At 46.8% G+C, this 15361-nt stretch overlaps 2 protein-coding genes across 14 annotated transcripts in view; one reads left to right on the forward strand and one right to left on the reverse strand.

Annotated features, from left to right (window-relative positions):
- The window catches only part of LRRC18 (leucine rich repeat containing 18), a 32544-nt gene extending 28262 nt beyond the window's left edge, over nt 1-4282 (reverse strand). For all 10 annotated transcript variants that reach the window (XM_054436998.1, XM_054437006.1, XM_054437002.1 and 7 more), the window contains exon 1: nt 4137-4282. The gene's annotated coding sequence lies outside the window, so the exon portion shown is untranslated. The remainder of the gene's footprint in view (nt 1-4136) is intronic.
- Nucleotides 1-15361, forward strand: part of WDFY4 (WDFY family member 4) — a 297400-nt gene that overhangs the window by 249946 nt on the left and 32093 nt on the right. For all 4 annotated transcript variants that reach the window (XM_054436992.2, XM_054436994.2, XM_054436995.2 and 1 more), the window contains 4 exons: nt 6203-6245; nt 7738-7857; nt 10278-10395; nt 11097-11206. In XM_054436992.2, coding sequence (XP_054292967.1) covers nt 6203-6245; nt 7738-7857; nt 10278-10395; nt 11097-11206 — 391 coding nt within the window. The remainder of the gene's footprint in view (nt 1-6202; nt 6246-7737; nt 7858-10277; nt 10396-11096; nt 11207-15361) is intronic.

Genomic DNA, 15361 nt, shown 5'->3' on the forward strand with positions numbered 1-15361 from the left:
TTTTTGAGAGGGCTGTCTTTCATCTATTTATTTGAATTTAATTATTTCTTACTCTTTTGTTTCTCTTTGCACCCTTTTTCCACTGTTAAATCAGAGTAGCTACAATACTCATAAAATCATACAGCCCTGTAATCATATTCTCTTACTTGATCATATGTCATTAAATGCTGATGTGTAGTTTCTGAAATCTGCATCCTGAATGAACACACAGCAGTAAGCCTTGTGCTTTGCTTTTCCTGCTGTTTCCAGCCTGGCATTATCATGAATAAGGCTGAAATTATCTATTTGTGCATCTATAGTCTTCTTTTTTTCAGTTTTTTTCTTACATTAAATTTCCAGAAATTGAGAAAATGAGGAAAACAAATTAAGTATGAAAATTATTATGCATATGATAAAGCATTGAAGAAAAATTAGAAAATGTATATGCAGAAATAAGAAATTGAAATGCTCTAAATTTTTCCACCCAGTCATAAATTAGAAAATAAATTAATTAGCAAATAAGTGAAATAAGTAATTTCAAATCCAAAATTAAATTTAAGTAGTAAAAATTTTGGAAAATACAAAAAAAGCAAAATAAAATGACTTCAATTTAGAAATAAAAACAAAACAAATCATTAAATGAGAGCTAACTATAACGTTTTTTAATACATAAACATTACCATATTATGTTTTAAGTCCAAAAAATAAAATACATAATTTAATGTAGATAGCAAATAGATTTAAATAAATTTCTGAATGAAGATGACTAGAAAATTAAAAATTACCTCAAATTCTACTACCCAGTATACTTCTAATTAGAATATATATGAATACATAATTTAAAATTGAAATTAAATAATATAAAAATCATAAAGCACATAAAAATAAAATCAATATTTGGAAGAGGAAAATATACAAGATAAATACATTTTAAAATATAGGTATGTAAAACCTTATGAAAATTAAAAGCACTCAGACTGGGTGTGGTGGCTCATGCCTGTAATTCCAACACTTTCGGAGGCCAAAGAGGGCGGATCACAAGGTCAGGAGATCGAGACCATCCTGGCTAACACAGTGAAACCCCGTCTCTACTAAAAATACAAAAACATTAGTCGGGCATGGTGGCAAGCACCTGTAGTGCCAGCTACTTGGGAGGCTGAGGCAGGAGAATTGCTTGAACCCAGGAGACGGAGGTTGCAGTGAGCCAAGATCGTGCCACTGCACTCCAGCCTGGGCAACAGAGTGAGACTCCGTCTCAAAAAAAAAAAAGAAAAGAAAAGAAAATTAAAAGCATTCATAATTTTGGCAACTGGCAGTAACTTTGTATTGTATAAACTTCAGGTTTTGTTTTTTTGAGACATAATCTCACTCTTGTCACCCAGGCTGGAGTGCAGTGGCACGATCTCGGCTCACTGCAAACTTCACCTCCTGGGTTTGAGTAGCTGGGATTACAAGCGCCCACCACCACACCTGGCTAATTTTTGTATTTTTAGTAGAGACAGGGTTTTGCCATGTTGGCTAGGCTGGTCTCGAACTCCTGACCTCAGGTGATCCACCCACCTCGGCCTCCCAAAGTGTTGGGATTACAGGTGTGAGCCACTGCGCCCAGCCAACTTTCAGATTTTTCACGTATATACGGCCTCATATTATGGCATAGTTGTACAATAACAATCTGGTCAATTTACTAATGCTCATTTTTTACAATCATGCTGCCAAATATATGCCAGTGATTAGTTTGTCAGGTAGCTGGCTTTGCATACATTTGGATGAAGATTTTTGTTTGTTTGCATTTGTTTTCTTCAGTGTCAGGGCCCTGGAGCAAGATCTGGTCCTGGCAGCTGCTCTGAACAGTCAGTGTGTCGGTGTTTATGCTGGCTGCTCTGTGCCAGGCCTAGGGTAGTCACCAACAATGAATTTCACCTCCCTGGCCTGTACACCACCTCCTTGCCCCACACCTCCATATCTTCATCTGTTAATGGAAATTATGGTAACTTCATTGGGCCTTTGTGGAAATTAGACAATAGGCAAAAAGCCTTCACACTTTCTAACAGGTTAAACAATTAAGTGTTATTATTAGGTCTAGAACTGTATGCAGATTTTCCACATGTTAGGGAAATGAAGAGCGATAGGTAGTTATAACAGAGAAGTTTAATGAGCTGTTCATCCAGCAGGGTGTCTCTGGTTTGAAAGGGTATGTCTGTCTCTACATGGATTTCTAATGCCCTACCTGGGTCTGAAAAGTAGAGTCCAGGTTGACCCAGATGTGCTTCTTAGGAGAAATAAATGGGGAGAGAGGGAGTGTGTTTGGCTTCTCACTGAACAACTCTGCCCCTGCCACACTCTGCCCCCAGCATCTCCCCAGCTCACACATTCCCTACCCAGGAAGCCTCCCCTGGCAATGGCCAAGCAAGACTATTTTTCTCCTGTCCTGAGAAATAGCCCACACCCATCAGCAGGCCTGTGTTTCCAGCTTGCCCACATAAGCAAATGTTCTTCTCATTGTGGCTTGCGTATGCCTAGTGCTTGAGTTAAGAAACTCAAGAATCAAATCCCTCAGTCACTCACTAACCCATTTTACCATGTCCTCAAAACTGTTTTTGCAAATAGGCAACACAACATGGGAGAATTTGGAGAGGCAGCAGGATTTTGAGATGTGTCTGCGTTAGCTCGGGGGCCCAGGTTAACCTGCAGGCCCTCCGTAGATGTCTGCCATGTTAGGGCTACACCTAGCCTCCTAGTGCCAGGTGAAGAAGAGGATGGGCAGAGACCCCAGACTCCTTCCAGGGCTGAGAGGGTGCAGCCTTTAGCCAGATGAGTCCCTCGGCTGAGAGCCTTTTGTCTGGGGGCTAACCCACCATATCTGGAAGCCCAGCCACAGGCTGCTCTGCCAGCCCCCGATGGAGGAAGAGCTCTTAGAACACGCCTCTGGCTCCCTCCTCTCTGTCACCTGCTCTGGGGGCCTGGTTTCAGGGTAGGGTGGAGGTGCTGTTTGGGTGCAGCTGGCCCAAGGGAGAAGAGTCAAAGCAGGACTATGAGGCAACTCAAGGGCACTGATGCTGTGCAGCGTGGGGTAGGGAAGGCTGTAAGGCCACATGGCAGTAGTGCTCAAGCTTTTGAAGCTCGTCTGGGGGTGGGTAAAGGACAGAGATTTGGTTAAAAATGAAGCAGGATGGGTGTAAATGACCCCTGAAAATAAGGAAGAAATTGAACTACCCACGACATCCTGATTCAGAAATAATCTTTCTATCTTTGAAGTCATCCAGTAGAGGTGGATACCTGTCCTGGGCGGGAAGGGAGTGAAAGGGTTGATGTGATGTCCCCTGTATGTCCGCCCATGCTAGGCCCAATAAGGCCAGGCCGGGTAACTGCCACAATCCTCAGTGGCTTCGTTCGAGTTCTTCTGTTCTTCTCTGCTCCACCCCAAGTTGCCCACAGGCCCCAATCTTGTCCTGTAGCTCAATGCAGGCACCCAGCAAACCCTGAGGAGCTCCTCAGAATTGTGTCCACTGGGCTGACCGAGCAGGTGCCCAGTTTCCCAGGTTGCACAATTCTAAGGTCACCCAGAGGGGGACTGGCAGAGTCAAGACGGTCTTGACCAGAAGCAGGCCCCACTCTGCCACTGCACGCTCCTTCCTCCAAGAGTAGAAAAGAATCTCCTCTGCTCCTGAACAATGTCAACATCACCAGGACCGTGCCTGTTGAGTAGCTCCGTGCCCACACCAATGCTAGCCTTTTCCAGACCCATGGTCTCACTGGCTCTCCCACACCCCTGTGTGACCGGTGTGGCCAGTGTGTTGAAAGGATGATATGGCAAATCAGAGCGGCTTGCTGTCTTGCTCGGGGCCCCCATTTAAGTGGTGGAGGTAAAATTTATATCCAGGTGTCCCTGACTTCACAGCCAGAGCTCTTTCTCAGGCTGCCTCCCACAGATCTCAGGAGCACATTAGAAAGCCAAGAGCCATTTGCAACATCTTATTTAATCTAAAACTCACATGATAATGATGGATGATGGATGATGCAATTTATTAACTCTTAAAGAAATACTTTCAACTAATCACCAGTTACCAACAAAATTCACATAGATCATTTTAAGAGTTCTGTAATGGCCTTCAGATTAATATGATTTTAAAACAATATTTTTTAAAAATAGAACTCACCTTTGATTAGGTGTCCTGGAACTGCTGGTAATGGTGTCTTTCTCTGACAGTACCAGAAATAATGGAACTTCCTTGGAGCTGATAGCCAATGAAATGAGGCGTGGGATGGTGAAGTGCCTTTTTCTTCTGTACACCATTCCACCTGATAGTAACATCACAAATGACCACAGGCAAAATTCTAGAACCTTGTCTGAAAGGGAGGAGAGCAGAGGCTGAATCTCATTTCCTGGATCCTAACAGGCACATTTAGCTCCACTGCTTTCAATCCTCTGTCCTCACTCCCCTGTCAACTTCTAAAACAGAGTAGCAAGAGCAGCAGGCTGTGGTGCGCCAACTCCACATGCTCATGGCTCTGGAGGGCTCAGCACCGGTACTTTTCAAGGCGACAACCCTCACTGTCTCCAGCCTGGGCTCTGCCCTTGCCTATAGCCTTAAGAGCAGCCTACCCTCCAGAACTGGATGGGTGGCAGAGTCGCAGACACAGCAGGAGAACCAAATCTTCACTTGACCCTTTGCAAGCTAAAGCAGTACATCGGAGCATGTTTTGCCTCTGCTTATTGTTGGGTGTTGCTTGCTTGGATACATGGCCCAAATAGATGACTTCTCTATTAGGGATGAAGAGGTAAATCCCAGCCTGAGGGTTGCTTTCTGCTTATGGAAAATCTGCCAAGTAAAGAATTGAATGCAGAGGTATGGAGAGCCCAGGACAGAAGATGTGACGGTGGGGCTATGATGGGAAGGTGAAGCAGCACTGTCCCCCGGGACACAAGGGCAGCCAGGCCTTGTCCACACTGAGCCTGGCAGGATCCTGACATAGACCATGCAGATGGAGCAGAGCATATGTGGGGACTGGGTCTGTAGGCACCTGAATAGAACTGTGGCAGAGGGGATGGATGGAGAGAACGAATATGATTTGGCTTGGTGTGGTGGATCATCTTGAGAAGACCTGGTCTTGGGGGTAGAGGAGAGTCTTATGGAGTTGGGGAAGAAATAGCTGGAAAAGAAGCAAAGGGGCACCTTGGAGGCTGAGGAGCCGGGCTCTATAATCTCTGCTGAACAGAAGAGATGTTTCAGGTGAAGAGAGAGGGGCTCCTCCCCACACTCTCCCCAATATTGCATTTTGTTACCCTTTTTCCTACCAGGGCCATCCACAATGGGACTTCTTTGGTTTGATATGTAAGTCTTAATTTTAGCCATGTTAGTACGGCCTTTTAAAGGAACCATTTGGCCATAGGTAGCAAAATGGTACTCATACTTTTTAACCCAGTAGCACCACAGCTTGAAATCTCTCATGGATGCACTCACAGAAGTACCCAGAGACATGTGCCAAAAGGTGCTCCTGGAAACGTCAGTTGTGAGAACAAAGCCTGTCATGGAGGCGGTGAATCAATTAGGATCCAGCTGTGCAACCCTGCCCCGCGGCTGCAGAGATGAATGCGAAAGGGCAGTGTGAGCCGATCTCCAGGGCTGCTGCAGCACAAGGGAGGCTGGGTGGAGAACCGGGTGTACGATGTGATCCCATGTATGATTGAAGTTTTTTAGAAACAAACAAAAAAAAACTATGTAGGCATATAGGCAGGCATATGGGTAAAACATTTTCTGGAACATACACTAGAAACTGGTGACTGTGGACACTTCTTGGGAGACTCTTAGGTCATATCTCATGGCCTTCCATGTTGTTTGCATTTTATCCACGAGCAAAACAAGGGGTCGAGGCAAGGATAAAGAAGGCCGAGATGTGGCAGGGGAATTCTGTGTGGGTTGTGAAGGAGGCCCCCAAGCCTAAGGCTGCATGTCGCCTGGAATTTTGAGGCAGCAGCTTGTTCTGGCATCACAGCGGAAGGACACTGACTGCAAGAACCTAACCTTCAGCAGGCCAGGGTAGGGCAGGAAGAGCTGGACGACAGTCTCCCTGTGCTGCCCGCTGAGAGCTGCTCTGGGATTTGGGAAGTCTGCAGCTTTCCTGAGCACCCTGGTCCCGTAAAGCCCAGGCAAGCCCCACCTCTTCCCTGTTTGTATTATTGCCTTGGTATATTTAGTCACCACCATGGTTTTCTGTCCCACAGGAGATACCCTGGCTCCGACAGGACCATGCTGCAGAAGTGGCAGGTACAGTAGCTCCTCCAGAGGGAAGCCCTCTGGGAATGCAAACCAGAGAATGGCCCAGGCCCCAGCGATGGAGAGGAAGTGTGTGGATCAACCAAGAAGGGATCTTATTATTTATTATTTATTTATTTTTTTTGAGATGGAGTTTCACTCTTGTTGCCCAAGCTGGAGTGCAGTGGCGTGATCTCAGCTCACAGCAACCTCTGTCTCCTGCGTTCAAGCGATTCTCCTGCCTCAGCCTCCCAAGTAGCTGGGATTACAGGCACCCACCATTAGGCCCAGCAAATTTTTGTATTTTTAGTAGAGACAGGGTTTCGCTATGCTGGCCAGGCTGGTCTTGAACTCCTGACCTCAGGCGATCCACCCGCCTCAGCCACCCAAAGTGCTGAGATTACACATATGATCCACCATGCCCGGCCAGGATCTTATTTTTCTAATTTACCAAAATGTCCCAGACATTTCCCTGATCAGATGTCAGTGATGGAGGACAAATCGTGCACATTGGAGTCAGCTGGGGAATGTGCATGTGTGCGTGTGTGTGTGTGTGCGTGTGCACGCGCATGTACCTGTACACTATGGATGCCTCCAAATGGGTACACACACCCCATTTGTGAAGATACACATGTATACAGCCACATAGGGGGCCGAGCATGGGTGTCAATTCTTGTTCCTGGAAGACACACATGGCTCCCAGCCTGGACAAGTTGACATTCATCCCAGGGTTCTCAAAGAAAGGAAGAGACCCTAAGAGAGGCAGTTGTAGAGATTGGGGGACAATGAGAAAGTAGGTCTTAGTCACTCAGGTCCAAAATCCTCTCCCAAGGGGCAGGCTGAGGAAGGGAGAGCCCCTGAGCCTACAGGCCCCATGTCAGAGATGATGGCTGTATTGGATTGCTCACTCATTCAGCGGCCTTGGTGGATTTTATTCCCAATATGGGCCCTGTCTCCATTTGTGACTGTTCATCTGGAGGCAGAGGGCCCTTAAGAGTGAGCATCACCCCAACAGGCAGGGACAGGGAATAGGCAGTTCCCAAAGCCCCAGAGGAAGCCAGACCATCAAGCCCAGGAGTGAGGGCCTCTGTCTCTGGGACTGCCATGGCCCCTCTGCTTATTTTCTAACCATCAGTAGGTCAGCAGTCAGTTCACCCATAGCATTTGTGCTATGATTTTAGTCAACTTCTGAGTACTGCATCCAACAGTTAACACAAAAGAATGTTTTATCCTTGGTGTTGGATGCTGAACTGCATTGGGTTTTTTTTCTCCTTGCTGACTTTGCTTCCCGAATATACTTGCCTCCGTTCATATTGAAATTTGTGTGTGGGTCCCTGAGTTGGTGCTGGCTCATGCATGAGATGTGCACAAAGTAACTGAGGGGCTGGCTGCCTGTCCTCACCCACAGAGCCAGGGCCTGCTGCTGAGGCCTGAGGGTGGGACCCCTGGCTTTGCGGGAGCATCAAACATATTTGGTTTATCCCCTTTCTGTCTCTTCTGGTAGAAAAGGGACATCAGCAATTTTGAGTATCTCATGTACCTCAACACCGCGGCTGGGAGAACCTACAATGACTACATGCAGTACCCAGTGTTCCCTTGGGTCCTCGCAGACTACACCTCAGAGGTAAGGTCCTCATGTGGAAACCACAGCTGCCCTCAGGCATTTGGACGTTGATAACAGAGACCCTAAGTCAGCATGCAGAGCCTCTGCTAGGAGGTTCCATCACATGAACCTGGGTACCTGGGCCTAAAGGCTGCTGAAGCTCAGGTCTCTTTTTTTTTGAGACGGAGTCTCACTCTACCACCCAGGCTGGAGTGCAATGGCGCAGTCTCTGCTCACCGCAACTTCCGCCTCCTGGGTTCAAGTGATTCTCCTGCCTCAGCCTCCCGAGTAGCTGGGATTACAGGAGTGCACCACCATGCCTGGCTAATTTTTTTTGTATTTTAGTAGAGACGGGGTTTCACCATGTTGGCCAGGCTGGTCTCGAACTCCTGACCTCAAATGATTCTCCCGCCTCGGCCTCCCAAAGTGCTGGGATTACAGGCATGAGCCACTGTGCCCAGCCTCAGATCTCTTAACCCCATCATGGCCTTTGGTATTTGGCTGCCTGGGTTCCTGTCCTGGCTCCCCCTGTGGAATGATCAACATGACTAACATAGTTGCTAACATGAGCCCCAGGGGGCTTCCTGGCTTACTCTCCACAATGAAGGCACCTGATGCCATCTACCAAGATGGTACCATGGGTCAGCCCTTGTGGGGTGAGGCAGTCACAAGTGAAGTGGGCCATGGAATTTTTTCCTAAAATCAACGTGTGCAGGAGAGGGGCCTGGGGAGGAAAGGAGAGAGAGACACAGGGATATGGACACACAGAAAGGACAAGCTACTCTTTCTGTAGCTTGAGTTCAGCAACAGAGATGATGGTGTCTGGGCCTCATCTGGGATCTGGACTGAGATGTGTAGTGACAGGGGAGGTTGATGGTGAGATGACAAGAACAGATCCCTCATCTCTTTTAGCCTCCACCCCTGGGCCCCAGCAGGCAGGGAAAGGATGGGGAGAAAAACTCCACAGCCGGACCAGGGTGATGTCTGTGCTTCTATGGGGACAACCAAGCCATGGAGCAGTGTCCTGGCCACCTGGGCTCTGGCCATCTGGAGAGGTGCTGGGCCATATGTAAAGCACGCAAGGTGGCTGAACACTTGTTCAGATGAGCCTGGCCAGTCCTGTGTAGGGCTGCTTGAATGGCAGACCCTCAGGATTTGGGAGAGGGAGACTCAGTCCTTTGTGACCTCTCATCCCCTCTTAAGACATTTAATGCAGCAAAACGTTTCTTACTAGCACTGGCTGCTGCTTATTGCACTAATGGTCCATCGGAGGCTGAGGCATTTCAAACACAAAACCTACTCATATGTTGCAAAGTGGTGGTTTGCAAGCCTTTTTTGTTTAGGTCATACTAGGTATTTAAAACCTTGATTATTTATCAACTTAAAAATTAGGAGATTTCCCCTTTAAAAAAATCTGGATTTCCAATATCTTTTTGAAAACGATGAGATCTGGCAACTAGGAATTTTTCTGAGCTGGCAAGATTGTGAAAGCTGAGTGTGGGTCTCCGTGTGTCCCCTCCAGCACTCACTGGGATCTTAAGAGGGGCCGTTTCACTCTCGCCCCTGCTTCCCCGTGGCTTTGCAGGCATTTGAGATAGTGACACCCTTGGCCCCCAGTGGAGTTTGAGGATTCACTGCTAGTGGAAAGAAAGGGTTATGAGCCAGGCACAGTGGCTTATGTCTGTAATCCTGGCACTTTGGGAGGCTGAAGCAGGAGGATTTCTTGAGCCCATGAGTTCAAGACCAGCCTGGCCAACATAGTGAGACCCTGTCTCTATCAAAAATGCAAAAATTAGCGAGGCATGGTGGCATGCACCTGTAGTCCCAGCTACTTGGGAGGCTGAGGTGGGAGGATCACTTGAGCTCAGGAGGTCGAGGCTGCAGTGAGCCAGGACCACTCCACTCCATACCAGCCTGGGCAACAGAGTGAGATTCTGTCTCAGAAAAAAGAAAAGAAAGAGAGATACACAGGTACCTCCTCCTATAAAGAAATGGACCTCCAGGAAAAATGAACAAGTTCCTCTCATTTCCTCCCTGAACAGATGACTTCTAACTTCCTGTAAAATCAGTTTGATTCTAAGCAAGGACCCTGAACTATTGGAGTACATAATGCAGTTTAGGAGCCAAGTGCCTCATAGGCAACACAAATTCTTTTAAAAGTGTCTTTTCAGTAGCTGGAGGCCGTGTTCTGATTTGGGTCAACTTGGAACAGGTTGAGTGTGAACTCAACCTTCCCCTCCTCTTATTTTTCATCTCTCCCTTTTTAAGTCTTTGTGGATCACTGGCTCTGGAGCCATAAAACCCCAGCCTGCCAGCTAACCACCAGAGGCAGGTCAGACCAAATGACTGTAAACCAATAAAGAGAACCATAAAACTGAAGAGCGTGGCTCCTAGGGCACAAGCGGGTCTGAGTTAACTCCAGCTGCACATCTGCCTTCTAGACATTGAACTTGGCGAATCCGAAGACTTTCCGGGACCTTTCAAAGCCCATGGGGGCTCAGACCAAGGAAAGGAAGCTGAAATTTATCCAGAGGTTTAAAGAAGTTGAGAAAACTGAAGGTGAGTAGATCCAGCTTGATTTTTTTGTGCAGTGTTATTCATCTGGATGCCCTAAAATGATAGTTGATAACAATTAAGGTGGTCACCTAGCCTACAAGTAATTGCATTTGAATAGAGGACTCTAACCTGGTGGTAGTAAGTGCCTGGGGAGCTTCTAGAAAATACTGATGTCCGGGCCTTACCTCTAGAAATTTGGATTTAAAAAGTCCATGGTGTGGCATAGCCCAGGGGATTCAACATGCAGCCTGGCTGGAGAAATATAATGCTAATAGATAATGACTCCATGCCTAGGGGCAGGCAATGGCAGAAGAAACTAACATTTATTCAGCACTTTCTCTCTGCCAGGGGCAGGCCAGCCTGTGTTTGTATATTACAGTGGTCCATTTCACAGAGAAGGAAAGTGAAACTCAGAGAGTTTAAGCAACTTGCTCAAGATCACAGCCTCTAAATGGCAGAGCCTGCATTTGTGTGACTCTAGCTCCCAAACTGTGTGCATCTACACGTCATCTTTAGACGTTTTGCCACATTCAGGAGCCGCCTGTGACCTTATTGCCTGAATGTTTTTCTTTAGGTCTGTTCACTTCCTAAACGTCAATGAATGTATGTTTTTAATGCTGTTCATGAACACAGTGTAGCACGCATATCTGCTGCGCATGAGCGCAGGTAAGGAAGCAGCCCTTGAGCATGTGTTTTTGTTGCAGGAGACATGACCGTCCAGTGCCACTACTACACCCACTACTCCTCGGCCATCATCGTGGCCTCCTACCTGGTCCGGATGCCACCCTTCACCCAGGCCTTCTGCGCTCTGCAGGTGAGCTGCCGCCACTCTCCGTACACACACACACACACACACACACATGCCAGTATCACAAGACCAAGACCTGGGCTTGAACAAAGACAGGATGCCTCTGCTAAAAACTCAATCATTAGCCAGTGATTCCCAGTTGACATTGGCTCCAGGATTCTGGTTCACCAGCCAAGGCAGGCTGTTCTTCCTCAGTTACACCTGCACATCTGCCCAACAAAGTCTTGCAAAATGATTCTAAAAAATAAGAAATGAGACATGAAAAAAATAATTTAACATAAACAAGATTTAGTGGAAAAAGAAAAAGCAGGAAGCTTGGAGACTAGAAAGGCAGGCGGTCAAGGATTAGAAAAATAAATACGAGAAGGAACAATGAAAAGAATATGACTCAAGACATCGGAATGCATAAATCTGTACCAAGAACAAACTGAAAGGCTTCGAAGGACAAAACCAACTTACCCACCCATACGCTAACAGAGCATTATACCAGCTTGGGGTCGCCAGGTTTAAAATAAAAATACATGATGCCTAGTTAAACTTGAATTCCAGATAAACTATAAATTATTAGTTGTTTACACTAAATTTAAATTTAGCTGGGCCTCCTGTATTGTACATGGCCAGTCTGGTGTCCAAGTGTTGCCGGGTTAGTGTCCAAGGCATGGGGGATTTCTGGGACAGAGTCTTTCATGGGCAGTGCTGTGAGGGTGCTGAGAAGCTACTTTCCCCTCTTCCCCTCACAACCCTATCACTGGGATCCTGCTTCCAAGGAGCCCTTTTATCCCAGGGCACAGCTTTTGAATGGGGAGATAGCCCTCAGATAGAGCAGCTGGCTCGGCTGACTCTAAAGAGAATATAGCACAGGGAGTATGGGCTGTCCCGATCCAGACCCTGCAATGGTTCGATGGAGAGAAAGGCATGAGCTGGGGTGGGCAACAGGCCACTGAACACACAGACTTGCTCTGACACCTAAGCCTCATCTCAGAAAAGCCTGGGTATCTCAAGAACTGTGCGTTTGGGTCTGACCTCACCAGGGAGGTCACTCTTTATGGTCACTCAGAGGACCTTGACCCTGAGAGACAAAAGGCCATCCTGCATCAACACTAAAGCTAACTCTGAGCCCTGGGGCAGGAATGGGTAGGCAAGGTCAAGGCACTTTCTCCAAATAAGGAGCAAACATCCTCCTGTCTTCCGTTTCTTGGCACAGCCTTCTCCCTCCTTGACGGCATAACTCGTCTAGACATTGTATAACCCCCTCTCCCTGGAAACTCACTCAAAAATAATAAGTGTGCTTCCCCTGAGCCTTTCTCAGGCAACAAGCATTTTAAGTAAGTTTGGTTTGGAGAACAAATGGTCCCAGAGCTGTACCCCATGCCAGGAATCCCATCCAGATGTTGCTCATTAATCCACAAGAAATGATGATCACCGTTGACGATGATAGTGATGGATTCCGCTGCTGGTTTCTATCCTGGGAATTTAAGTGTTTAAATGTTCAGAATGCTTTTGGAGTTTCCTCTTGCCCCTTCAGGAGGGTGCATTACAACCCAAAACCCCAGCTCTACCTGTTGCTAAGGTTCTTTTCACATCGGGAGGAGACAGAGTGAAATAGAAACAGCCTCAGCTGTGAGATTTACATCACAGCTCTGCCACTTAATAGATGCAAAATCTTCTGAAAGTTATTTTACCTCTGGAAATGAGGGTTAATTATGCACATCTCTCTGGGCTGTAGGCTGTTGAGAAGATTAAATGAGAAAATGTGGAGAGAACCCCCAGATCAGGGCTTCATGCTACATAGGTGATCAATCACTGGTAGTTCCCTTCTTCCCTCTGCAATCAGCTAGATCTAATCTGAGCAGGTCTGAACTTGTCCAGGCTGGTCTCCTCTGGTTTAAGCTAATTTAAGACAGTCTGGACTGCATCAAAGTATTCCAACTTAGCATGAGCCAGACCTAACAGGTGTGTTGTGAACCAGCGAGATATCTGGGCTATGGCCACTTTGACGCTAATCACTGGTTTAAGCTTATTTTAGCCAGTCTGGTCCGTTGGTGACCAGGTAAAACTGGTTTGAGATGGTCTAAACCCATGTGAAAGGGTCAGAACCAATTGTCCATGTTTTTAGGTGACACAAATGCAGTCATCTTACCTTGAGCCCTTTTGACTCCCATGTTGAAGTCACTGATGTAACTGAGTTTTGGGGCTCAGATCTGTCTAAGGTAGATTGACCCATCCAAGTTGGAATCATCCGGGCTGTCTCTACATGCTTCTAAATTGGGTCTAACTTTCTTACTTTTAAATGACTCCTCTAGTGGGTCACATCTGGCCTGAGCCTTTGAACCAGCAAAAGAACCAGCCACCTTCAGCCTTTTCCTTAGGAAAAAAGAATTTTAGCTCTCGAGAGTATAAAGGCTACATAGGCTACCTCTGTGGGAGGACACTCCAGGCTCCTCTTTGAGAGTGCTGGGGCCTTGGCAGACCTCCTTAAGAATATTCTGGCATCTTCCTGAAGTCAGGCTCTTCCCTCCATCCCACCCTGCCTCCTAGGGGGAGGCCTGTATCTTCTCCAGAGACCTTTGCTTCACCCCTGTGGTGGCCGGAAAGGAGCTTCCCATAGCCTCAGCAGCCCAAGGCACTACTCCCAACCTGGGGTAGATGAAGGAGTGGGGAAGAGTGAGAGACATAGGGAGGCTGTGGAACCCAGGCAAGGAAGCCAGAGCCAGTGGACATTTAAGAGTCAGCATGGGTGTCCAACAATGATAGGCTGGATTAAGAAAATGTGGCACATATACACCATGGAATACTATGCAGCCATAAAAAATGATGAGTTCACGTCCTTTGTAGGGACATGGATGAAATTGGAAATCATCATTCTCAGTAAACTATCGCAAGAACAAAAAACCAAACACCGCATATTCTCACTCATAGGTGGGAATTGAACAATGAGAACACATGGACACAGGAAGGGGAACATCACACTCTGGGGACTGTTGTGGGGTGGGGGGAGGGGGGAGGGATAGCATTGGGAGATATACCTAATGCGAGATGACGAGTTGGTGGGTGCAGCTCACCAGCATGGCACATGTATACATATGTAACTTACCTGCACATTGCGCACATGTACCATAAAACCTAAAGTATAATAATAATAATAATAATAATAAAAGAAAAAAATAAAAAAATTAAAAAAAAAAAAAAAACAGAGTCAGCATGGGAAAGCGCACGTCTCCATTCTGCTTTGAGCAAATGCTACCACCCGCCTATTACCACAGATAAGCCAGAGTGGAGACATACGTGGTGAGCCTGGGGCTCACGTCCCAGCATCCCCAGGGCTGCGTGTCTGACTTTGCTCAGATCGCTTTCTTTCTTAGGGTTCAGTGTCCTTGTTGGTGAGACCAAGGAGGTAGGTAGGAGGATCACCACTGAAGGCCTTTCTGTAACAGCTCCAACCTCTGATCGCTCATTAAGCACCTACTATGCACCTGGATGGTGCTAAGTACCTTACAGCTGTTATGTAAAATATTTTATACTTATTTATTGTGGAAAATATGCATAATAAGAAATTTACCCTATTAACCATTTTTAAGCGCATAGCTCAGTGTTATTAAGTGCACACACATGGTTGTGCAGCCATCGCTGCCATCTGTCCCCAGAACTTTTTCATCTTTCCAAACTCAAACTCTGAAACCATGAAACAATAACTCTCCAATCACCCCTCCCCACAGCACCCAGCAACCACTGTTCTACTTTCTGTCTCTATGAATGACTACTCTAAGCCTCTTATAAGTGGAATTATGCAATGTTTGTCCTTTTGTGACTGGCTTCTTACACTTAGCATAATGTCCTCAAGGTTCATCCATTGTTGCGGCATGTGTCAGTTTCCTACGGCTGAGTCCTGCGCCCCTGTATTTGTAGACCACATGTTGTTTATCATTCGTCCATGGCTGGGGTGCTTCCTCCCTCTGATGACAATGAAGGGTGTTGCTGTGAACACTGCTGTGCCTCATTGGACCCTCACAAGCTTGTGAGAGGCTGCTGTGGTTAATCTCAGGATACTGAGTCTCCGGGAGGTCACATCCCTCAGGAAATGACAACGGAGATGAGATGGATTCTAGCCCTGGGGACACCAAGCCTAAAACACTCATGGTAAATAAAGCAAGGTGGGGTCTA

This window comes from Pongo pygmaeus, chromosome 8 (genome assembly GCF_028885625.2).
Source record: "Pongo pygmaeus isolate AG05252 chromosome 8, NHGRI_mPonPyg2-v2.0_pri, whole genome shotgun sequence".
NCBI lineage: Eukaryota > Metazoa > Chordata > Mammalia > Primates > Hominidae > Pongo > Pongo pygmaeus.